General features: G+C 40.3%; 1 protein-coding gene across 2 annotated transcripts in view; it reads right to left on the bottom strand.

Moving 5' to 3' along the window:
* Positions 1-1,942: 1,942 nt before the first annotated feature.
* Positions 1,943-26,997, bottom strand: part of LOC106878782 (uncharacterized) — a 27,562-nt gene continuing 2,507 nt past the window's right edge. Inside the window, exons 3-15 of one of the 2 annotated variants that reach the window (XM_089354746.1) lie at positions 26,950-26,997; positions 25,853-25,921; positions 21,739-22,898; positions 20,169-20,302; positions 18,725-18,812; positions 17,305-17,366; positions 16,235-16,332; positions 14,278-15,101; positions 12,648-12,793; positions 10,742-10,851; positions 9,614-9,795; positions 5,284-5,359; positions 1,943-2,684 (exon numbers count right to left, since the gene is read on the bottom strand). The exon at positions 26,950-26,997 is cut by the window's right edge and continues 3 nt beyond it. In XM_089354746.1, the coding sequence (XP_089210872.1) occupies positions 2,523-2,684; positions 5,284-5,359; positions 9,614-9,795; positions 10,742-10,851; positions 12,648-12,793; positions 14,278-15,101; positions 16,235-16,332; positions 17,305-17,366; positions 18,725-18,812; positions 20,169-20,302; positions 21,739-22,898; positions 25,853-25,921; positions 26,950-26,985 (3,147 nt within the window). In that variant the 5' untranslated portion in view covers positions 26,986-26,997 and the 3' untranslated portion in view covers positions 1,943-2,522. The remainder of the gene's footprint in view (positions 2,685-5,283; positions 5,360-9,613; positions 9,796-10,741; positions 10,852-12,647; positions 12,794-14,277; positions 15,102-16,234; positions 16,333-17,304; positions 17,367-18,724; positions 18,813-20,168; positions 20,303-21,738; positions 22,899-25,852; positions 25,922-26,949) is intronic. The other variant, XM_089354747.1, reaches the window with a different exon arrangement.

Below are 26,997 nucleotides of genomic sequence, written 5' to 3'. Positions count from 1 at the left end.
ACAAACAATTTGTTTATAGTGATCAAATGTTCATGCCACGCATTAGTTCGCTCTCTCCATCAAGTCGAGGTTGTCTGAATAGGTGCACTGTGTGCCATGCGTCGTGTGTCAAAGTGATTGCAGAGCAGCGTGAGATGAAGTGTCTTGCTCAAGAACACAACACACCACCCAGTCTAGGAATTGAAATCACGACTACCAGATCGTGAGAGCAATATCCCAACCCCTAGGCCATGCATCCTCATCATCATCATCATCATCATCATCGTTTAACGTCCGCTTTCCATGCTAGCATGGGTTGGACGATTTGACTGAGGACTGGTGAAACGGGATGGCAACACCAGGCTCCAATCTGATTTGGCAGAGTTTCTACAGCTGGATGCCCTTCCTAACGCCAACCACTCAGAGAGTGTAGTGGGTGCTTTTACGTGTCACCCGCACGAAAACGGCCACGCTCGAAATGGTGTCCTTTATGTGCCACCCGCACAAGCCAGTCCAGGGGCACTGGCAACGATCTCGCTCGAAAATCCTACAGGAGCCAGTCAGGCGGTACTGGCAACGGCCACGCTCAAAATGGTGCATCTCATGTGCCACCCGCACAAGAACCAGTCCAGGGGCACTGGCAACGATCTTACTTGGCTTGCCGGGTCTTCTCACGCACAGCACATTTCCAAAGGTCTCGGTCAGTAGTCATCGCCTCGGTGAGGCCCAATGTACGAAGGTCTTGCCTCACCACCTCAGCCCAGGTCTTCCTGGGCCTACCTCTTCCACGGGTTCCCTCAACTGTTAGGGTGTGGCACTTTTTCACGCAGCTATCCTCATCCATTCTCACCACATGTCCATACCAGCGCAATCGTCTCTCTTGCACACCACAACTAATGCTTCTAATGTTCAGCTTTTCTCTCAAGATACTTACACTCTGACGGGTATTCACATTGACATTACACATCCAACGGAGCATACTGGCTTCATTCCTTGCGAGCTTACGTATGTCCTCAGCAGTTACAGCCCATGTTTCACTGCCATGTAGCATGGCTGTTCGTACGCATGCGTCATACAGTCTGCCTTTTACTCTGAGTATACATACATATACACACATATATATACATGATCCGAAACAGCCTGTCAGAGCTCCATGCGACTTAAAGTTTCACAGGCCACCAACAGAAACCCATCTCCTTCAGATAGAGATTACCAAATTCGATAATCTAAGCCTGAATGAAACGGCTTCTGTCAGAGGCCCGTGAAACTCCAAGTTACTTGGAGCTGAATCAAACTATTTCAAACAATACATAGAACTCCATTCTACTACATGTGTTGAGTGCCTTTTTCTTCCATTTGTCCACCCACTCATGTACACATATACACATGCAATGAGGTTTCAGAATGTGAAATGGGTATTTTTGGGGAGGGATTTTTTTTAATATTCTTGCTAGAATTCTCCTTCAAAGGAGAATTATTAAACTGCCATTTTTAACATACACTCTCATTTCCAAATAAAAGTTTGTTGGTTAAAAACGTTTAAAAAAACAAAATAAAAATGGAGGTGCTTACCAACCACATGGTCCGGGTTCAGCCCCACTGCGTGACACCTTGGGCAAATGTCTTCTACTATAGCCTCGGGCTGACCAAAGCCTTGTGAGTGGATTTGGTAGATGGAAACTGAAAGAAGCCCGTCGTATATATGTATATATATATATATATATGTGTGTGCGTGTGTGTGTTTGTGTTGTCCCCCCAACATCGCTTGACAACCGATGCTGGTGTGTTTACGTCCCCTGTAACTTAGCAGTTCGGCAAAAGAGACCGATAGAATAAGTACTAGGCTTCCAAAGAATAAGTCCTGGTGGGCCCGATTTGCTCGACTAAAGGCGGTGCTCCAGCATGGCCGCAGTCAAGTGACTGAAACAAGTAAAAGAGTAAAAAAGTGAAAAAAACAATTAAGAACAATTAATGATTTCTTTCAATTAAGAATGCAATTTCCATTTAAAATGGCAGTGAAAACAGGGTCTTTAGCATTCATACTTCTTGTAATGTAGGGCATTGAAAGTTAAATGGAATAAAATGAAATGGTGTCAACCTTTATTGCCAGGTGAAGGACTGGTTTTAGACTTGTTGCATTTCGTGTGATGATTAATAATTCTAAGACAAGACAAGCGAGGAATGAAATTCTGATGTTATTTTTAGTTCTGTTATGAATGAGTATTTAATGACGACGGAATGGAATGAGATAACTTCACATAGGAACTGGAAAGAACATTTGTTTTGTATTGTTTGCAGATCTCGTTTCAGTTGGAAGCAATCTCTTGTTAATCATATTTTCTCAGAAAGTATAATACATCACCAAAGAAGATATGAGATGGAATGAAACGGATGGGGGAGGTGTTTATGAAGGAAACCAATCACAGAAACTAAATGGAAACAGACAGGGTAGGATAACGCAAGAGGCGCATGTGCACACCTGTGTGTGTGTGTGTGTGTGTGTGTGTGTGTGTGGTTAGGGGTTCTTCGATCTGTCTTGCCCGTCAATTCACGTCGCTGTCGGAGAAATAAGAGAGATGATCGGAGTCATCAACTGCATTGGTTTGCGGTTTCATCGGGATTTTGTTAAGTTTATTCAACTCGGTCACAATGTCGAGTGGTTTCATTTTGCTAGGTCCCTGTAAATTCTGAAGATCAAGTTTTTTCTAAAACAAAAAAAAAAAAAAAAAGAAATGCACAAAAATAGAAAACAGTAATAATAAAATAAAACAGAATAAAAGAAAAAATAAAATAAAAAAAATAAAAAAAATATCGTATTTTCCGGCATACAAGTTGAACTTTCCAGACCAAAACACATGGGTAGTCTTATACATCAAAACAATTTTGGAGCATCAAAATTTCCATATGGAATTTTTGCACTATAGGCTGGTGCTACATAGAAACCAGTAAGTACCCTCTGTAAAATGGTTGGCATTAGGAAGGGTACCCAGCTGTAGAAATCTTGCCAAAACAGACAACTGGAGCCTGGTGCAGCTCTCCGGATTGCCAGTCCTTGTCAAATCGTCCAACCCATGCCAGCAAGGAAAATAGATGTTAAATGATAATACTACGCTGACTTGTATGCCAGAAAATATGGTAATTATGTTATCATGTTAATTATTCTCCCTTATGTAATGTTAATTATTCACCCTTATATAATGTGAGATAGCCATGTATATTCTTTATAGCAGGGGTTTTCAAACTGTGGTCCGTGGACAGCAAATACTTTTTATGGGCAATTTGATTTTATATATGTTTTTTTAATCGAAATCTTTTAATTGACAATAAACCTATTTGTTAAATACTGTTAAATAAATAAATGTAAAAATACATGTTATTTTAAGCAAATATTTATGTATAAATTTCATAAGCGTTTATAAGGTAAAGGGGGCCGCAAGTCAAAAAGTTTGAAAACCCCTGCTTTATAGTAAGGCAACTGTGCTTGTCCCTCTATTATACTTTAGCCTCCTTCCCATCTTAAATACCACCCACTACGTAGTCAATGGGGCTTTTCCCTGTTCTTTTTCTGTCTTGGAAGTTACTCGGTGATCTCACTAGTGCCAGCAGCTTGAGATAAGCACCCGGCATACATTGTAAAGTGGTTGGAATTAGAAAGGGCATCCAGCTGTGAAAACAAGCTTGTCACAAACCTCTGGCTCGACAGCTCCTGTCCAGCCATCCAACCAATGCCAGCATGGAAAATGGATGTTAAGTGATGATGATGATGATGATGATGATGATGATGATGATGATGATGATGATGATGATGATGATAATAATCATCATCATCGTTTTCAATTAATCATGCATTTTCTTGTAGCTTCAAGATTTTAAAGATGCGATTGAATGAATATCTTTTTTTTTTATTGATGACATTGTAGGGTAGGTGAGGGAAGCCAGATCTGGCCAGTTTGACCATAAGACAGGTAGGATATTTGGGACTGGAACCACTTAAAAGCAAAAGGACCAAATCATGTTGTTAATTTGTGTCTCAGTATTGAATTAGTAACGAGATGAAGCTTAAAGAGTGGTAAATAAGTTAGTACTGTGTAGCTAGTGACTGAACTTTCTGCCTCTTTGCTCCACTTATACTTTTACATCGTTACTAGCGTCGCCTTCCCGGTACTTGTGCCGGTGGCACGTGAAAAGACATTCGAGCGAGGTTGTTGCCAGTGCCGCTGGACTGGCTCCTGTGCAGGTGACACGCAAAAAACACCATTTTGAGCGTGGCCGTTGCCAGTACCGCCTGAATGGCCTTCCTGCCGGTAGCACGTAAAAGCACCCATTACACTCTCGGAGTGATTGGCATTAGGAAGGGCATCCAGCTGTAGAAACTCTGCCAGATCAGATTGGAGCTTGGTGCAGCCATCTGGTTCACCAGTCCTCAGTCAAATCGTCTAACCCATGCCAGCATGGAAAGCGGACGTTAAACAATGATGATCATGATGATGATGATATTTTAAGCCTTTTATTACCATATTTCTGTTGAAATGCTCTGTGTTCCTTTCAATTAATTTTAAATATAACAAAGAATTTAGTAAAATAACTTAGTTATCATTCAGCTAGTGTTAGGAACATAAATTGTGACTAAGGCTTGGTGGAAGATTTTAATTCAGAACTTTGTACTACAGAGCCAGAGGTAGTTTCAGGCGGGTTGGTATCAAAATGGCCAACGTTTAAACTGGCCAGGTCCAGCCTCTCACACCTACCCTGCAATGTTATTCTAAACAATAAACAAACACATCGTCGACATCTTCAAGCTATGAGACAATGCGTGATTAATTCAAAACACTGAGAATGAATAAATATTAGATTTGACAGAAGAATTTGAATGCTAAAATGTTATAGCAGGAATGACATGGAAACGGTAAAAATCTTCTCATTGGAGTGAAAACTGCTGGCTAAGATGTACTACTGAGATAATAATTCACTGAAGATGAAAATACTAAGCACCAGACTCATACATCTGAGACGGACTAAAATATTTTGCTAGAAATCTCAGATAATCCTCTAAATTAGACCAAGAATTCTGTCGCAATTCTGTAGACAATGCTAAAAATAATAGAACTAATCTAAAGGAAAGTAACAACCAGAAATAGGCTACATAGATCCAAAATATATAAAGTACATACACAAAGGAGTTTAATGAAAGCAAATGGTCTAAATAAGGTAAGGTATTACTGATGGAATTTTCAATAGAAAATACACAGATATTCCAAATAAATCAAAAGAGTGAAGGAACAAAAATAAATACGATCCACTAACATTGAAATGTTTCAAGCGGCCAGCACCTTTCCTCTGATTCTTTTTAAAATTTTTAACACAGTGAGTGGCATTATCCCTAAAAACAGACAAACAAAAAAGATTTTTTTTTTTTTTTAAATTGAAAGACACAAGTTTTGTTGGTATGAACAGATATATGAAATATAGTTTGTGCACAACATTTCTGAACACGATTTACAATAAAAGAAACAACCTCGTAGCCCTCGTTTGCATGTGAGTCGGTCTTGGGGGTAGTATGTACAATGCTTTTGCTAACTAATTTAGGGGCCTGCATAGCTGTGTGAGGAGACAATAACAGCCTGCTTCTAGAGTCTCTCACCTTAGGGCAGTGTTTCTTAACCTTTTTACCCTTGCATAACCCTTAAAATAAATTACATGTCCCAAGGAACCCCTGTGCAAAAAAAATTATATACCATATCTTTCTCATATTTTTTCCATCATAGTTCATGTGGTAAATATCATAGGTATATGTATGCAGCTGTAGAAACTCTGCCAAATCAGATTGGAGCCTGGTGTCGCCATCCGAATCGTCCAACCCATGCTAGCATGGAAAGCGGATGTTAAACGATGATGATGATGATGATGATATATATATATATATCTATGTATGTATGTATGCATGGCTCAGTGGTTAGAGCGTTGAACTTACGACCGTAGGGTTGTGAGTTCGAATCCGAGACTGGACTGCGTGTTGTGTTTTTGAGCAAGACACTTTATTTCATGTTGCTCGAGTTTAATCAGCTGTAGAAATGAGTTGCGACGGACGTCACAGGTGCCAAGCTGTATCAGCCTTTGCCTTTTTTCTTGGATAAGATTAGTGGGGAGAGGGGGGGGGGGCTTATGTTAATCATATTCAATTAATAAATTTTAATCTCTCTCTCTCTCTCTCCCTCTCTCAATGTCTGTGAGCATATTTCTCTTTATGTGTATTGTATGAAGAGAAACAGTTTGTCAATTGTGTTAAATTAATAAATTCTCATGTCTCTCTCTCTCTCCCTCATTCATTCAGTCTGTATGCCTGTATTTTCACATGAGTGTGTGTGTGTGTGTGTGTGCCTCCAGTGCCAAAAAGTACCAAAGCCAAAACGAGGGGGGGGAGAATGGAACAAGAAGAGGGGCAATGAAAAGAGGGGGAGAGGGAATGAAGGAGAGAAGAGGGAATAGAACGAGGGGGGAGTGGAACAAAAAGAAAGGAAATATAACGAGGGGAGACGGGGAATAAGGGTGGGAAGAGGGTGAGAGAGAGAGAGAGAAAGAGTGATATTGTATATCTGATATGGCGTATTCAGAAAGCCATAAAAATGGCTTAATGCAGAACATAACCTTAAACGCAAGAATACGGCGGCCAACAAGAACGGCAAGCAACATCTAAAAGGACAGTTTGTTGCTTTCCACTTCATTCGATACACAACAACGAAAACATTATGTAACTTCAACTTAATATAAAAAAGATACAAATACATGCAATACAATATCCATCTGTGCTAGTATTCTACATCGAACATTACACAACACTAATTATTGGCATCAAACACTAAACAATCCACAACAAATACAACAATAAAAATGCCAGTCTATATTAACCAATATAAGACATTTCATAACAACTCACTACAATGCAAATGTTAATCTATAATAGTCCATATAATATACATACTATTACATTTGTTGTTAGCAATGGAAGGAGTATTAGTTCAAAACAGCATTCTGTATATCTTACTTAATGTGGATACATTGTAAGAAAGTCACAACACTGTGGTATTTTTCTTGAGGAAAGCATCTTGTATAGATGTCATCATCATCATCATTTAACATCCATAGTCCATACTAGCATGGACTGGACAGTTTGACCAGGGCTGGTAAGCTGGAAGGCCACACCAGACTCCAGTCTGATTTGGTATGGTTTTCTATGGCTGGATGCTCTTCCTAATGCCAACCAGTCAGAGAGTGTAATGAGTGCTTTTATGTGCCACCAGCATGGGTGCCATCTGTGTGACACCAGTATCTGCGATGGCTACGATTTTGCTTGGCTTGATGGGTCTTCTTCTCAAGGGCGAAATAATGCTGAAGGTCCTGGTCATTGCCTTCATGAGGCTCAATGCTCGAAAGGAACTCAGCCACTTTGCCTCCATGTGACCCAATGCTTGAAAAGTGCTCTTTACGTGCCACCGGCACCAGTTACATGACACCAGCATCGGCTGTATAGTGCCAGTTACGTGACACCTAGACAAATTTAGCCTCAACTGATATAGAAAATCAGTGACTAACAAATCACTAGTGTTACAAATAACTGACAGGCTGAGTAATTAATTCACTATTAGTGATGGAAGGCGTATTAGTTCAAAATTGTATTCTGTATACCTTACTTAATGTGGACATACCATAGAAAGCCAGAAAACTGGTATTTATCTCAAGAAAGCATCTTGTGTAGATATAGTATACTAAAAAGCAAAGAAGTCTATCAGTAGCAGATGAAAAGCATCCAGCAGCGGTGGTGGAATTACTACATCAAGATTAGTCTGTGCCTCTCTTTTCTCAAGACGAATACCAAAGCTGTGTGGGTTTATACAGTATGTCCCACATTAAGTAAGATATACAGACTGCTTTTACTACTATATAACATTACCTCACTACAACAGATATCGAATAGACACGTTAAAACAACAATCTAGAAAAGCATTAAAAAAACTACAATGGAACCAACAACACAACGGCAATCTATACTATCAGCAGACAACAATATTAAACTACAAGAGTCTACATAGACGTGCAGGAAGTAAATAGACACCTTTAATTTTCTAAGTTTCTGATCTAAGCATCTTAATATGTTTTCAGCGGTGTAGAATTTACAATGTAATTATTCTTTTTCATTCCAGGTGCCATTATATTAAACATTTGTGAAGAGTAACCATGCCACGCACAAAAAAAAAATCAGCAGAAAGTATCAGATTTTCAAAGAGGTCGTATTGTTGGGCAATCTGAGGCTGGTCTTAGCCAGCGAAAAATTGCCGAAATTCTTCAAATTCCTCTTGCTACTATTAATAGAATTATAGTGCAATTCAAAAGCCAAGGAAAAGAATCAACAGATTCTTGTCCCCGCCGACCTGAGCCCTCGGAAAGGAAGCTTTATTGTTTGAAGAGAATTGTGGAAAACGAACCCCATTCAAAGGCTTCTGACATTGCAAAACAGCTAAAAGTTAGTCCAAGAACGTGTGTTACATATCTGCATAAGCTTATGTATTATGGACGAGCAGCTAGAAGAAAACCTCTCCTTCAACCAATTAATATCAAATGAGAGATTTTGAAAATTAAAGGTGTCTATTTATTTTTTGCATTTCTGTGTATATATATATATAATATACTACATAACATCTGTAGTACACTACAATAGCCTATATCAATATAGTACAACAGTGTGTTTATTCACTTTACATCAGTTAATTTTGAAGCCGGCATGGGTTAGATGGATACTTATTTGAGGTAGTTTTTTTTTTTGTTTTTTTTTGCAGTTTGGTGCCCATTCTGTTGCCAGCCCTTATTTATTTACAAGTAGGGGATTTTCGAAAAATTCCACAAGACTTTTGAAAGTGCAGGGCTATAAGGACTACTGTTCACACGGAATGCAGACACACACACACACACGCACATAAGCATGCACACATACACACACATGTATACATACATACATACATACATATTTACACACACATACATACATCATAGACATACACACACATATACAAATATGAACACACACACACATTATATATATGCATGTATGTATATTTTACCTTCTTCTTGCTTCAATCATTGGATTGTGGCCATGCTGGGCCACTGCCTTGAAGAATTTAGGCCAAGAAATCAACCCCAATTGTCAGTTGGTGATATGGGACAAACACTAACATGAAGACACAAACACACACACATATACATACATACATACATACACATAGTAGGCTACATTCAATTTTAATTTCCGTCTACCAAATCTACATCCAAAGCCTATAATAGAAGATGCTTGCCCAAAGTGGAACTGAAACCAAGGCCACGTGGTTAGGAAGCAAGTTTCTGAACCACACAGCCATGCCTGTGCCTGAACTTCCATAATGCTTGCCTGAAAATTCCATGCATGAGGAATTGGATAGAAGACACACAGACACAGGCAATAGGATTGAACCCAAAGCCACTTGGTTACAAAGTGAACCCCCCCCCCCCCACCACCACCACACTCCATATATAACCATGCCATGCACCAAAGTAGCATCAAAGCGGGACTACAAACATTTTAATTACAACATCAAAAGCCCCCTACCAGTCTATTTTGACTTCCATGTCTGAGTACGATGAAGTTGGTGTGTGCCTTTCTGACACTGGTGTCAAGAAAAACTTGCTCATTGACGACTGGAAATTATGATCGGATGATGGACGTGGCGTGAACGCACACAAGTCACCAAATATGTCCTCTAATTTATCTTCTGGATTAAAATTTAAATTCTGAAAAATAGAAAAAAATATTCAACGATTTCAGTGGGTGAACATGAGAAATTTGGGGTCGTTTTATATGAGAGAGAGATTACTAGATAATGAGAGGTCTTCTATAGGGGTTTGGGAACAACATATTAGAAAAGGTAGTCAAATCTCCCCCTGGAACTTCACTCTAAGGTTTTAAAAATGGAAGGACACACTGGATAATGGAGACCACAGCCTGAAGAAGTATAAAAAGCCTACTTTGCAACCATGTGGTTTTGGGTTCAGTTCCATGAGCATGGCACCTTTCTTTTACTCTTTTACTTGTTTCAGTCATTTGACTGTGGCCATGCTGGAGCATCACCTTTTAGTCGAGCAAATTAACCCCAGGACTTATTCTTTGTAAGCCTAGTACTTATACTGTCGGTCTCTTTTGCCGAACCGCTAAGTTATGGGAACGTAAACACACCAGCATCAGCTGTCAAGCGATGTGGGGGGACAAACACAGACAAACATACAGATATACGACGGGCTTCTTTCAGTTTTTGTCTACCAAATCCACTCACAAGTGGGTGCTTTTACGTGCCACTGGCACAAAGGCCAGTCAGGCGGTACTGGCAATGGCCATGATCAAAATGGTGTATTTTACGTGCCACCTGCACAGGAGCCAGTCCAGCGGCACTGGCAACGATGTCACTTGAATGACTTTTCACGTGCCACTGGGACAAGTGCCAGGAATGTGAAGCAGCAGCACAAGTGCTAGGAAGGCGACGCTGGTAACGATCACGCTCGAAAGGTGGTGCCATCACGATTTCGCTTTCGCTTGCCCCACAGGTCTTCGCAAGCAGAGTTTAGTGTCCAATGGAGGAGACGTTGGCATGGGGGCCAGTCGTCGAATTTATTTCGATTTCAATTTGGATTTCACTTGCCTCGACAGGTCTTCGCAGTGGATGATGATGATTAATTAATTTACCTTGGTTTTTTTTTTCACATTTTCCGATTCAAACAAATCATCGTCAAAATCGTCATCAGGGTCTTCTGCTTTGTCTTCGTCAAGCTGGGGTTCAGCAGATTTCCGAGATTCTGCAAATAAAAACATTGTTAGGGAAAAAAAAAAAATAATAAATAAATAAAACCAGAATGAAGCGGAGATGGCAATTGATGAGAATAATTTGTGTCTGGATTTGGTAGATGGAAACTGAAAGAAGCCCATTGTATATATATATATATATATATATATATATATATATATATATATATATATATATACATATATATATTGCCAGAGCAGCTGTCTGGCTTCCGTGCCAGTGGCACGTAAATACCACCATGATCATTACCAGCGTCGCCTTACTGGCACGTTAGAAAATCATTCGAGCAAGGTCGTTGCCAGTGCCGCTGGACTGGCTCCTGTGCAGGTGGCATGTAAAATACACCATTTTGAGCGTGGCCGTTGCCAGTACCGCCTGACTGGCCTTCGTGCCGGTGGCACGTAAAAGCACCCACTACACTCTCGGAGTGGTTGGCGTTAGGAAGGGCATCCAGCTGTAGAAACTGCCATATCAGATTGGAGCCTGGTGCAGCCATCTGGTTCACCAGTCCACAGTCAAATCGTCCAACCCATACTAGCATAATAATAATAATAACAAAAACAACATCGGAAAAATACCATAGGAATGAGAACCCTGGTTCGAAATTTCCCTAGGACACCTGATGAAGGCTGGAGAGTACATCAGCTGAAACATTGTGGTAACAACAAACAAGACGAGGACAAATATCCATCAAATGTAAATAATATAAATGCTGAAACAAACAATTCGTCCGATGTCCCAAACTGTCATCTCAACTTCCGTTTCACCTGCATCCACATATTTTCCACATTTTGTGTGTGGACGTCTTGATCGTGAGGATCAATTTGCAAAGTAAAGTTGACTTATGTTCCTTAGTTATGTCCCTTCGCTTCCTTTACTACTTATCTCCCCCTTATTTTTATTTACTTTTTTTTTTACGTCACTAAACTGAACAATTACCAGAAAAAAGTGGACATTAAGATGGTGTTGGGAAATGAGAGACAACTCACAAATGAAAAACAACATAAATTTGCTGCCCTTATTCAAGTCTCCATTCTGATTTATAATTCATCCATAAATGGTTCGGAATACTCTTTAGTCTTTTACTTGCTTCAGTCATTTGACTGCGCCCATGCTGGAGCACCGCCTTTAGTCGAGCAAATCGACCCCAGGACTTATTCTTTGTAAGCCTAGTACTTATTCTATCAGTCTCTTTTGCCGAACCGCTAAGTTACGGGGACGTAAACACACCAGCATCGGTTGCCAAGCGATGTTGTGGGGGGGGGGGGGGGCAAACACAGACACAGAAACATATACATACATATATATATATATATATATATATACATATATACGACGGGCTTCTTTCAGTTTCTGTTTACCAAATCCACTCAAAAGGCTTTGGTCAGCCCGAGGCTATAGTAGATGACACTTGCCCAAGGTGTCACCAAGTGGGACTGAACCTGGAACCATGTGGTTGGTAAGCAAGCTACTTACCACACAGCCACTCTTGCGCCTACATAGGAACAATTTATCTTTTTATAAGAAACAGTTTATAAGAACAGTTTTTTTAAAAAATATTTAACAGGCTCTATATGGTTACCATTGTTTTGAATACACTTTGCAATACGTGAACTCGTATCTGGTGATACATGTGCAAAGGAGTTGGTGATGTGTTCCTTTCCATGATACACCATGCCTTTCAAATGCCCCCAAAGACAGAAATCAAGAGAGAAAATAATGAGAAAGAAAGAAAGAAAAGGTTATTGTTGCAGAAAGAAACACTGAGAATTGAGATGAAGAATTTACTTTTTGTCTTAGCAGTCGGTGCTTCTTTGTCTGATGGTAATCCATGTTTGTAGTACTGGTTTTTGCATTCTGTCACCGATTTCCCAACCTTTTGGGCAACCTTCGACCAAAACATTGGATCCGACACGGATAATTTAGACATGGCTCTGCCGGGAAAGAAACAAAAACAAATCTCATCAATTTGTGTGTGTGTGTTGTGTGTGTGTATGTGTGATTTTGTCAAGACATCATGTGAGAGTCGTAAACAAGTGTCACAGTCGCACGAGGGGTATCAATCGTTTCCAGTTGTCCGTAAAAACATGTCCGGCCAAGGGGAGAATATTAACAGAGGTAGGTGACGGAAAGGATACCCAACTGCAGAGGATCTGCTTTAATGAATTCTGCTTGGCTCGTGCATGCATGGAAATGTGGACATTAAAAAATGATGATGATGATGATGTTGATGGCGATGATGGTGATGATGATATTAATGATGATGATGATAATGGTGATGATGATGATGATATTATTGATGATGATGATAATGGTGATGGTGATGATGATATTATTGATGATGATGATAATGATGATGATCTTTTTCTACTCTGGGCACAAGGCCTGAAGTTTGGGAGGAGGTGAAGGGGGGGGTAGTCGATCAGGTCAACCTCAGTACGCAACTGGTACTTAATTTATCGACCCCCCCGCAAATGGATGAAAGGCAAAGTTGACCTCGGTGGAATTTGAACTCAGAACGAAAAGACAGACGAAATATCGTTAAGCATTTCGCCCGTCATGCTAACGAATCTGCCATCTCTCCACCTTATAATAATGATCCTTGCTGTCCTCATTCACTGAAAAAGGTACTTCTTTTGCTCACATACACTTTTCTTATACCTCTTCTTGTATCTAAAGCGTTGGAGTAAAGGCTCAGTGGTTAAAGTGTTGCGCTCACAAGCACAACAACATGGTTTGGACTGTAAAGAAGGACAAGTTGCCTTGAAGGTGGCATCTTAACAATTCTGAAAACGACAGTTCAGTGCAAGGACAATTCGGCACAACTTTTCCATTTCAAAGTTTTCTATCAAAACAATAGCAAAACCCATTTCTTAAAATGTGCTTGAGCCTGTTCTCTGATAAAATCCACTCCCACAGAGCTCGTTTTTTTTAATTTTTAAATTAGTAAATGTCTGTAACCAACTGGAATCTTAAAAAGGTAAAAAAACTACTGTCCTAGATTCAAAGAATAACAATAATGAAATGGTATTCTCATAGAAATAGAAAAAAATGGTTTTTGAACAAATTAACAATTGAAAACGCAACCACTTATTCAATGGTTGTTCGTGTTAACAATCTAAAACATTACCACTTATTCACAAAGTTGAAAAGTTCAGAAATTTTGAAAACAAAATAAATAAAATTAATTCTGTGCCGGTAGCATGTAAGAAGCACCATTTGAGCGCGATTGTTTCCAGCTTCGTCTTACTGGCACTTGTGCTGGTGGCATGTGAACAAAACATTGGACTGACTCCTGTGCAGGTGGCACGTAAAAATAAACACCATTTGAACGTAGTTGTTGCCACCACCACCACCACCATCAAATCAATGAAATAAATAAAAGTTCAAAGGTAGAAATCTAGAAGTGATACTTTACCTCTTCATATCTTTCAACTTTGTGTCGCTCCAAATCCCTTCCTTTTTTTTGTCAGCAGTGGACTTTGTAGATTTATTTCTCGTCTCTTTTGTCTTATTCTGTGAAGATGAATCCTTACCAGATTTTTTGCTTGGTTTATTTGATTTGGTCACTGGTACAGCATCATATTCTGAAGACAATTCATCATTTCTGCTCTGGGTATCCACATTTGAAATGGCTCTAGCTCTCGTTTTACTGTTACCCACTTTATTGGCACCATTTTTACTCGCTTTAGAAGTCGATTTTTTGGAAGGTGATTGGCTTTTCCTGCTTTCAGGATTATGCGATTTCTGTTTCTTCGGAGATACTCCTTTTGTTGGGGATATACGTTTTCTTTTCAACGAAGACTGACTTGTTTTTGAAAGAGATGCAGTTTTCCTTTTTGGTACACTATTCCTCTTAGGTCTATCATTAAAATTAATGGCAGACAAACTACTTTCCTCAGAACTTTCAGAATCCAGACACGTTTCAACTGTCTGCTGCTTCTTAATGTTCGACTCCTTGTCCGTTATCTGTTTATGCTGTGATCGACTAGAGCCATGCCTGCCCTTAGACTTATTATTTTCCGTGTACACATTTTGCTGAGGTGCATTTTTCGACTTTACACAATTATTTGAGTCCCTAGACACGGCGGAACTTTCAACATTATTCGGGTGACGGGTGAGTGCATTGTTTTCGTGCCTAAATTCCAGAAGTTTTAACAAATCATTAGCTGTACTCTCCATTTCTGTTAATTCATCGTCATCAGTGGCATCGGAGATCTCATCGGAGAAAGAACTTTCTTCCTGGTAAAATACAAAGTACGTATAAGAAGAAATCAATTGAAGGAAATAGAGAGAAACAGAAAGTGAAAGAGAATGATAAAGAAGGTGGTAAGTAGCTTGCTTACCAACCACATGGTCCCGGTTTCAGTCCCACTGCGTGGCACCTTGGGCAAGTGTCTTCTACTATAGCCTTGGGCCGACCAAAGCCTTGTGAGTGGATTTGGTAGACGGAAACTGGAAGAAGCCTTGAAAATGTGCTGTGCGTGAGAAGACCCGGCAAGCCAAGTAAGATCGTTGCCAGTGCCCCTGGACTGGTTCTTGTGCGGGTGGCACATGAGATGCACCATTTTGAGCGTGGCCGTTGCCAGTACCACCTGACTGGCTCCTGTAGGATTTTCGAGCGAGATCGTTGCCAGTGACCCTGGACTGGCTTGTGCGGGTGGCACATAAAAGACACCATTTCGAGCGTGGCCGTTTTCGTGCGGGTGATACGTAAAAGCACCCACTACACTCTCTGAGTGGTTGGCGTTAGGAAGGGCATCCAGCTGTAGAAACTCTGCCAAATCAGACTGGAGCCTGGTGTTGCCATCCGGTTTCACCAGTCCTCAGTCAAATCGTCCAACCCATGCTAGCATGGAAAGCGGACGTTAAACGATGATGATGATGATGATGAAGATATATATATATATATATATATATATATATATATATATATGTATGTATGTGTGTGTGTATATGCTTGTGTGTCTGTGTTTGTCCCTGCAACATCGCTTGACAACCGATGCTGGTGTGTTTGCATCCCCATAACTTAGCGGTTCGGCAAGGTGCCACGCAGTGGGACTGAACCCAGAACCATGTGGTTGGTAAGCAAGCTACTTACCACACAGCCACTCCTACACCTATTGTAGAAGTATAACTAGTTCATTGCAGATAAATTTTAACAACAAAATTTTATATGGTCCCACAAGGGCCATATGGAGCCTGGTTAAGAACCACTGATTTAGATCCCTTTAAAACAAGAACGTTGTATCGAAGAACCAGGGACAGCCACAGATGGGTTGATATCAAAAGGTTTAAGTGTTAAGGGCTCCTAATTTATATACGGGGTTGAAAGTGTGTTGCATTGGCAGAAAACCATCAACAGAGACACTTACTTGTAAAGGTTCTTCAGAAGGAACGTCATTCTCAGCTGATGTAGAAGCTGTTTCAGGTGTAGGGACATTATTTTCTATGGTTTTCAAATTGTTGGTCACTGAAAGAAGTATATTTAATCACAACAATTATGAATATGGAATTATAAAATTATGTAAATTTATGGTAATGGGGAAAAAAAAGTTAGAAGGAACTTGCTTCCAAGCTCTGTTTGTGCATTATGCTTTTAAGTTGTTGGGACTCCGTCGAGGGTTCCAGTTGATCCGATCAACGGAACAGCCTGCTCGTGAAATTAACGTGCAAGTGGCTGAGCATTCCACAGACACGTGTACCCTTAATGTAGTTCTCGGGGATATTCAGCGTGACACAGTGTGACAAGGCTGGCCCCTTTGAATTACAGGCACAACAGAAACAGGAAGAAAGAGTGAGAGAAAGTTGTGGTGAAAGAGTACAGCAGGGTTCGCCACCATCCCCTGCCGGAGCCTCGTGGAGCTTTGGGTGTTTTCACTCAATAAACACTCACAATGCCCGGTCTGGGAATCGAAACCGCGATCCTATGACCACGAGTTCGCTACCCTAACCACTGGGCCATTGCGCCTCCACTTGCTTTTAAGTAAAGATTGGCAAATCTGAAGCGGCAACACCAGGCCTACGTGAAGGCAAAATGGCTAAATGAATGTAGTATTAGCAGTTGATTCGATCAACAGAGCAAAGCCTGCTTTGAAGAGGGAATTCTTAGTTGAGGTTTTTGATTTGTATTACATCTATCCTCATTTATCTTGGAGGCTTGGTGAAAAAGGAAAAAAAACAAAACAAAAAAAAAAGTGATAAACGAATCAGTGATAAATGAATTAGTGATAAAAGAATCATCCCCATGCATTTTGTATGAGGAGGAAAAGAAGAAGATGAAGAAGAAGAAGATGATGATGATGATGATGAAGATGATGAGGATGATGATGAAAATAAAATGCTGCCAAGAATTTTGTCCAGCGTGCTACCAATTCTGCCATCTTGCTGCCTTATAGCAAAGCGATAATAATAATATTTTTAAGAAAACACAAAAAAAACACACCTCTATCACGAAGTTTTCTTGGTCTTTCTTCATCAAGCTTGTGGTTTTTCTCAGTGATTTTACTAGAAAAAAATTATGATACACTCTAATTACATAACTTTAAATAATAATTTCTTCAATTGTTCACAAAAACAAAACAAGGTTATGAAAAAAAAAAAAAGGAAAAATAAAATAAATTAACTGATGCCGACCAATATTTATAAAGATAAGGGAACACCAAAACATACTCATTAAATAATAATGTGAAAGGACGTTTTTATGGATGGAAATAATAAAACAAAAGCTATAACCGTGTGTGTGTGTATGAATGTGTTTATATGAGTGAGTGAACAAACAAAAGAAAATAGCATTCAATACATCTGGTAGGTGTTACATATATTTTTAATAACAGTTTTGATTCAATTCCACATGATGCGAGAAGCATTTGATGCGATGGGCATGTCCCATGCACCCACAGGGAGTTTAAGTTATGTGGTGCTAAATCAAAACTGTTATTAAATATATATCTGTCTATATATTTATCTATTTGTCTGTCGATCTAACTATCTAATTCTGTTTGTTTGTCTATCTATCAGTATATATATATATATATATATATATATATCATAAATATAAGGGATTAGCAATTGAGTTGCTTCTCCAACATACTGAAAATTCAGAAACAGCAGTCAAAGAACTACTGATTCTAAACTACAAATTTTTCTCTAAAATGGATGGCGATATTTATGGCACACATAGAACAAAAAACCGGAGGGAAAAGCACAAACAAAACAAGCCTTTAGTTAATTGGGTACGAATCGTTTCATGGTTAAGCGAACGAAAACTTCACTATTCCAATCTTCAGCCCAAATATTCTGATAAATTTGAAAGTGTCTCTAAAAAAAATTCACGGTAATCCTTGGCCATGCGACACCAAAAATCAACGATAAGAAAGGCACTTACGAATTCATCGGCTAGCGAGTTCAGGCATCCCACCCCAAAGAAATCCACTCCATGTGCGCCACAAATAGTCCCGTATGAAAAAAGTTCCGTGTGGAAGGATTACGGTTTAACTATCTAACTTAGAGATATCAAATATAAAATATAAAATATTTGTATATATATATATATATATATATATATATATATACACACACACACACACATGGGTTGGGCAAGTGTCTTCTACTATAGCCTCGGGCTAACCAAAGCCTTGTGAGTGGATTTGAGTGAATTTGGTAGACGGAAACTGAAAGCCCGTCGTATATATATGTGTATATATATATATATATATATGTATATATGTGTGTGTGTGTGTGTGTATGTTTGTGCGTCTGTGTTTGTTCCCACCAACATCGCTTGACAACCAATGCTGGTGTGTTTGTGTCCCTGTAACTTAGCAGTTCAGCAAAAGGGACCGATAGAATAAGTGCAGACCTACCTGTTTGATGGAAAGTTTCCTTTCAGAACAGACCTCCAGTCAACAGGGAAGCCATTCTGAAAGCAATTAATTATATCCTGAGTATAACCTGGAGAAAGAATAGAAGATGATACAATTAACGGAAAGAGAGTCTTAGATTTCAGATTTTCTCCCCTAATAAAATCTTGACAAAGAAGTTGTCGACAGTTTCTGGCGTGAATAAAAGAAAAGTTATATTTGATGCGTGTGTGTAATATATAAGTAGTTAAAGCAGCACTTTGTCGGTTACTATGACAAGGGTCCCAGCTGATACGATCAACAGAACAGCCAGCTCGTGCAATTAATGTGCAAGTGGCTGAGTACTCCACAGACATGTGTACCCTTAACCTAGTTCTCAGGGAGATTCAGCGTGACACAGAGTGTGACAAGGCTGATCCTTTGAAATACAGGTACTACTCATTTTTGCCAGCTGAGTGGACTGGAGCAATGTGAAGTAAAGTATCTTGCTCAAGGACACGAAGTCACGACCTTACACTCATGTGCCAAATGCCCTAACCACTAAGCCATGCACCTTCACTTATTAGAATTTATGATATAACAGTATCTATTCTTGGATAAAATAATCATCAGCAATGTACTGGCTGACTAGACATTCAAATTGTGTTGGTAACAGTACTTTTTGGCACTGGTGGCACACACACACACACACACAGTCATATAGATCAACAGTAAGTGAGACCTTTCACATACATACAAACATAACTAGATGCTCACAGAGAATGGGAGAGGAGTTGTTGTTTCAATGGAATTTCTCTCAATGTAATTTCAACCAAATTTTCTGCACAAATTAAACCTCTAGCATTCAGATTACCATGACAACCTTTTCAATAATTTTGAAAATGTTGCAAGACGTAACGAAAATTTGAGGAAAATAAAAATAAGGAATAAGTGGAAATTTTACCGGTGAGTGTATTAAATTATAAGGCACCGAAAGAGAATGACTCTCCCCAGACACAACAGAATATACTTATTTATTTACATTGTTTTAACTTAATTATGCGTAGCCTGATAACTCTGAGAGTTCAGATGGTGCAATTGTTTATTTTTAGAACGACCTTGTAGGGTAGGTGTGAGAGACCAGATCAAAAATTTAATACTTATTTATTCACATTGTTTTGACGTAACCATGTAACTTTGAGATTTCAGATGTGATTGTTTCACTTTGGAATGACATTGTAGGGTCAGTATGAGAGGCCAGATCTGGCCAGTTTAAATGTTAAAGGGTGGCAAAACTAGAACCGTAAGGTGGATGTGAGAGGTCGTATCTCGCCAGTTTAAGTGCTAAAGGATTACAAAATTAAAACTAACAACCTCCCATATTAACTTCCATCCCAACAAAATGCTCCTTCTCAACCAAAAATTATATAGATGCAAATTATTACATATGCAAAACATTTTATCAAACCTTTGCTTAACATTGCAGATGCATATGGTGGTCCTGATATAATACAGTTCGTTCCTGACTGAGTCTCCAATACATAGTTTTCAATTCGCCTTACAACGGGAGTGCTTCTCCAGAATGTATTTGGGCTGCAGTCCCTAAAAGAATAATTAACATGCAAACCAATGAAGAAATCTCTAAGCAGTCAAGCCTCTAGAAATCTCACAAAATCTCTACCTAATCACAACCTACCAAATAAACCTTGGTTTTTTAAAGCATATTTCTAGCGAAACGTTCTGCCTTTGCTTTAATTAATTTTTAAAATAATGAAGAATTTAGTAAATTAAGTTTGTCATTCTTAAGACAGCGTTACAAACACAAATAAACATGAATTTTTCGTAGAAGGATTTCAATTTTGCTCAATTAAAAACAATGTTTGATCGCTGCCAGTGCTGCTGGACTTGCTCCTCTGCAGGACATGACACTCGGCTTGTGAAGACCTGTTGGGGCAAGCGAAAGCAAAATCGTGATGGCGCTTGTGCCGGTGGCATGTGTAAAGACATTCAAGCGAGATCGTGCCAGTGCCGCTGGACTGGCTCCTGTGCAGGTGGCACGTAAAATACACCATTTTGAGCATGGCCATTGCTTGTACCGCGTGACTGGCCTTTGTGCCGGTGACACGTAAAAGCACCCACTACACTCTTGGAGTGGTTGGCGTTAGGAAGAGCATCTAGCTGTAGAAACTCTGCCAGATCAGATTGGAGCCTGGTATAGCCATCTGGTTTCACCAGTCCTCAGTGAAATCGTCCAACCCATGCTAGCATGGAAAGCGGATGTTAAACGATGATGATGATGATGATGTTTGTAACACAAAACCAAATGAGCTGGTATCAAAATGATTAAATAAGAAGGAACACACTGGATAATGTAGTTCTAGATTCACTGTGTCAAAAAAAAAAAGAAAAGAAAAAGAAAATAGAAAGAAGGGTCTTGGCTGGACTACCTTTGATCATAAATTTGTTTGTTTAAGGCTGACCTGGGGCTAAATAAAAACACTGGTATAATTTTGAATATTTTGTCTAGCTGTAAGAATCTTTGCTTCCCAACCACATGGTTCAGGTTTCAGTCCCACTGCATGACACCATGGGCATCTTCTACCACCCCCTGCCAGAGCCTCGTGGAGCTTTAGGTGTTTTCGCTCAATAAACACTCAATGCCCGGTCTGGGAATCGAAACCGCGATCCTCCGACCGTGAGTCCGCTGCCCTAACCACTGGGCCATTGCGCCTCCGAATAAAAGCGCCCTCTTAAAGCCTAACCAGGCTCATGGGCCCGGTTTCAATGGCGTATGCATTCCCCAGCTGGACGGGATGCCAATCCATCGCAGCGTTACTCATTTTTGCCAGCTGAGTGGACTGGAGCAACGTGAAATGAAGTGTTTTGCTCAAGAACACAACGTGTCGCCCGGACCAGGAATCGAAACCACAATCTTACAATCATGATGCTGACACCCTAACCACTAAGCCAGGCGCATCCACAGTACACCATATAATAAGTACAAATAGCAGATAAAGATGCTTCAAAATGCTACTTACTTAACATGCCCTTTGATGAAAGTTTCATTCTCATCTTGGTAAACGATCCATTTGTCTAAGAATCGTTCACTGGTGTTGGATTTTGGAAGCGGCTTCGATGGTAATTTAGATTTTGGTGCAGATAACTGTCTTTTCTGTTCAGTTCTCGATGTTCTTGTTTGAGATATCTGTAATCTTGTATTAGGTTTTTTCGTTAAAGTTTCAGACTTTTGTGCTTTGGGGTCAGGTTTTTGTGCTTTGGGGTCAGGTTTTTGTGCTTTGGGGTCAGGTTTTTGTGCTTTGGGGTCAGGTTTTTGTGCTTTGGGGTCAGGTTTTTTTACATGTTGTACTTTTTGCCTTTTAGGAATTGGTTCAGTTAACGATTTCTTGTGACTATTTCTCTTCCTTTTATTACTAATGGCAGGAACTTCGGAAGCAGCAGCAGCGGTTTTTGAACTAGAGGCTGACTGAGCATTGCATTTGTCTTTCTGATTAACGATAAAAGACCTCAGCTTCCGCTTCTGAATGCTATTTACCATTTCCTGTGATTGCATGTTTTGTACTAAATTTTTCTTTTGTGGTGTTTGTTTGGGCAAATCTTTTGCATCTTTTGTGGCTCGTGGTGATCTGTGCTTGGTCTTTTTGGCCTCATCAGAAGCCCTTTGTTTGTTTTGGGTTGTCTTGCCTGCTTTTCTCACATCCTTTACCAACATAGGAGGTTGTAAGTTTGTCACTAAATCTCTTGCTCGTGACCTCAAGTTATGTTCTTTAGTTTCACTTAAATGCTTCTCTAATCTTCTGGCATCACGTTGGAGAATTCTCAAAGATGGATGTTTTCTCGGTGGCGGCACCTTAAAGGAAGAAAACTTAGCAGGTGATTTCTTTTTCGAGACAGATGGCGATTCCTTATGTGGCGATAAAGTTGGCCTCTTTGAAACAACCCTAGTTATATGGTTGCCAACATTATGACTGTGAGATACATTTCTCCAGCTACTGTGGTTAGCTCGAAAGCTGGACATATGTGACTGGTTCTGTGAGAAAGACATGGACTTCTTTGCAACCTCTTGGCGCCAGCCCATATCAAATGTTTTATTTTTGACTGAAGAGAAAAGATCTGCTCTTGCAGACGACAAGTTTAGATCAGGTCGATTTGGAAGAAATTTCTTATGAATAATCGGACCCTACAAAGATAAACAGGTAAATAAATGTCATTTGTTTTAAATGTGTGACCCGGTAATATTTAAAGGATATTAAATACAAGGTAATTTAAAATGAATGGTACAAACAGGAAGCATACAGGTGAGTGTTGTAATAAATCTATTGCAAAAATACAGATGTAACAATGAAAGGTCAACTCAAGTTTCTTATTACTTTACTGCACTCAAGGGGCTAAAGTTACGGGGACATAAATACACCAGCATCGGTTGTCAAGCGATGTTGGGGGAACAAACACAGACACACAAACATATACATACACATACATACATATATATACATACATATATATATATATATATATATATATGTATATATATATATATATATATATATATATATATATATATATATATATATATAGAGGAGAAGTTTCAGGTGTGGAAGCAAGGTCTAGAATTGAAGGGCCTTAGAGTCAACCTAGCTAAAACCAAAATCCTAATAAGTAGGAAGGTAGATAAAACACAAACCCCTTCAGGTAGATGGCCCTGCTCAGTATGTAGAAAAGGAGTAGGTAGTAACTCTATAAGATGTACCCGGTGCAAGCTATGGACACATAAGAGGTGCAGCAACATCAAAGGCAGGTTAACTAGCAAGTTAGTTTTTGTTTGTGGCAGATGTTCAGGTGCAATAAAGACTGCAAACAAACAGGAAACAACTTCTATCTCATTCCAGGGTGAAAAACTAGAGGTAGTCGATAGCTTCCGCTATCTGGGCGACCAAGTTAGTAGTGGGGGTGGGTGCGCTGAAAGTGTAGCTGCTAGAATAAGAATAGCCTGGGCAAAGTTTAGAGAGCTCTTACCCCTGCTGGCGACAAAGGGACTCTCACTCAGAGTAAAAGGCAGACTGTATGACGCATGCGTACGAACAACCATGCTACATGGCAGTGAAACATGGGCTGTAACTGCTGAGGACATACGTAAGCTCGCAAGGAATGAAGCCAGTATGCTCCGTTGGATGTGTAATGTCAATGTGAATACCCGTCAGAGTGTAAGTATCTTGAGAGAAAAGCTGAACATTAGAAGCATCAGTTGTGGCGTGCAAGAGAGACGATTGCGCTGGTATGGACATGTGGTGAGAATGGAGGAGGATAGCTGCGTGAAAAAGTGCCACACCCTAACAGTTGAGGGAACCCGTGGAAGAGGTAGGCCCAGGAAGACCTGGGCTGAGGTGGTGAGGCAAGACCTTCGTACATTGGGCCTCACCGAGGCGATGACTACGGACCGAGACCTTTGGAAATGGGCTGTGCGTGAGAAGACCCGGCAAGCCAAGTAAGATCGTTGCCAGTGCCCCTGGACTGGTTCTTGTGCGGGTGGCACATGAGATGCACCATTTTGAGCGTGGCCGTTGCCAGTACCGCCTGACTGGCTCCTGTAGGATTTTCGAGCGAGATCGTTGCCAGTGCCCCTGGACTGGCTTGTGCGGGTGGCACATAAAAGACACCATTTCGAGCGTGGCCGTTTTCGTGCGGGTGACACGTAAAAGCACCCACTACACTCTCTGAGTGGTTGGCGTTAGGAAGGGCATCCAGCTGTAGAAACTCTGCCAAATCAGACTGGAGCCTGGTGTTGCCATCCGGTTTCACCAGTCCTCAGTCAAATCGTCCAACCCATGCTAGCATGGAAAGCGGACGTTAAACGATGATGATGATGATGATGATATATACGACGGGCTTCTTTCAGTTTTCCATCTACCAAATCCACTCACAAGGCTTTGGTCGGCCCGAGGCTATAGTAGAAGACACTTGCCCAAGGTGCCACGCAGTGGGAATGAACCCGGAACCATGTGGTTGGTAAGCAAGTTACTTACCACACAGCCACTCCTGCGCCTATGTACAGTAATCCCTTTAGTTTTTATAATTTTTTGTTTGAACAATAAGTGCATGCCCTTTGCAGGGTCCTTGGGAAAAGGGCTCCATCTTCTTGGCACTGGAACTCCAAATGAGGTTCCGTCCTGCAAAGGGTTAACTCATCTAAGTCAGGCAGAAAAATGGGAGTATGAACATGTCTTTTACATACCTGGAAAGGTAGAAGTCGCAAAGCATTAGTTGGGGGGACCAGAGATGGGGGGAGGGAGACTGACCATCAATGGCAAATCACCCCCCCCCCCCCCACTAGCACAACCAATCCAGCATTCTGGAAGATGCTAATTGAGAAAACTGAGTGAAGGCACTGAGCTTACAATTGAGAAGTTGTGAGTTTGATTCCGGGACCGGGCTGTGTGTTGTGTTCTTGAGCAAGACACTTTATTTCACGTTGCTCCAGTTCACTCACCTGTAGTAATGAGTTGCGACATTACAGGTGCCAAGCTGTATCAGCCTTTGCCTTTCTCTCGGATAACAATGGTAGCATGGAGAAGGGAGGCTGGTATGTATGGGTGACTGCTGGTCTTCCACAAACAACCCTACCTGGACTTGTGCCTTGGAGGGGAACTTTCTAGATGCAATCTCATGGTCATATATGACCGAAGGGGAACTTTATTCCTTTACTTCTTATGCCAATGTAGTGGGGCCCTGTCTTGTTGCATAATGAAGTCAGGTACCTCTTTTTCCAACTGGAGCAACAACTAAATGGACAGCATGTTGAGGTAGGTGCACCCTGTAACAGTGAATCACTCATTTTGAAACACCCTGCACTATGCCACAACAATCTCCCAACACACACACATGCTCATCAAACAACTGGAGTCTAATGGACTGGTCCTTAGCTCATGTTAAGATATGAAAACAATCCTAATGGAGATAGAACAAAATCTTACGCAAGGTGCTATGCAGTGGAACTAAATAATTAATAAAAAAAAAACAACGTGAGGACGTGGTACATGCAAAGTATTAATAAGACGCAGAAAGAGGAGACAGAGGAAAATCACCAACAATCCACATGTATGTTGGTTTATAAATATAAGAAAACAAACGACTTACTTCAAATATGACACTCTCCTCCAGGAGGCTCTGAAAGGCTTTGTCCACAGTATGTTTCTGCATAAAAGACTGTAATGGAAATGAGAAGACATCAAAGAATTAATTAGAAATATAAGAGTATGTGTGGAGGCGCAATGGCCCAGTGGTTAGGGCAGTAGACTCGCAGTTGGAGGATCACGGTTTCGATTCCCAGACTGGGCGTTGTGTGTATTTGTTGAGCGAAAACACCTAAAGCTCCATGAGGCTCCAGCAGGGGTTGGTGGCGACCCCTGTTGTACTCTTTCGTCCCAACTTTCTCTCACTCTTTCTTCCTATTTCTTGAGTAACGCTGCGATGGACTGGCGTCCCGTCTAGCTGGGGTGGGGAACATATATGCCATAGAAACCGGGTCCATGTTGAAACTCCGAATTGAAATACATACAAATGACAATGATAAAGGGTCAATTCTTGATTGGTTGACACTTGCTTTTAAGTGTTGTAACCCTTTTGTTACCAACCTGCCTGGAACACAAACATCCTGTTTTAAAGTGATCTTAATTAAAATCTCCCATCAAAATTTCATACACATTTATCCTTTTAGCACCTGGGTTCTCAACCAGTTTTTATCTAAGGACCCCTTTGTGTATGTGTGTGTGTATGTATGTATATGTATATATATTCTACCTACAAGTCACAAGTCTGGGCAAGGTCGTTTATGGATGACCAGCAATCGCCCATGCATACCACCTCCTCTCTCCATGCCATCAATGTTATCCAAGGGAAAGGCAAAGACTGATATAGCTAAGCGCGAGTGATGTGGAAATTCATTTCTACAGCTGGGTGAACTGGAGCAACACAAAATAAAGTGTCTTGCTCAAGAACACAAAAGACAGCCCGGGCCAGGAATTGAACTCAATACCTCTTGATTGTGAACCTGACACTCTAACCACTGAGCCATGTGCCTTCACACATACACATACATATACACACATACATACATATACAAACACACACAAATATAAAATCAAGTAAATTTTGAATTAAAAAAGTCACATGTCTATAATTAAATATAAGAGGCATAATTAAAATCAGAGCAAATAGCAATTTAAACTACTTACAGTGTTTGCAGACATATTAAAATGTCTGGGATCCATTGTGGAGTTATT

The sequence above is a fragment of the Octopus bimaculoides genome, chromosome 7 (genome assembly GCF_046866305.1).
Source record: "Octopus bimaculoides isolate indiv1 chromosome 7, ASM4686630v1, whole genome shotgun sequence".
NCBI lineage: Eukaryota > Metazoa > Mollusca > Cephalopoda > Octopoda > Octopodidae > Octopus > Octopus bimaculoides.
This window is presented reverse-complemented; position numbering and strand designations above follow the sequence as displayed.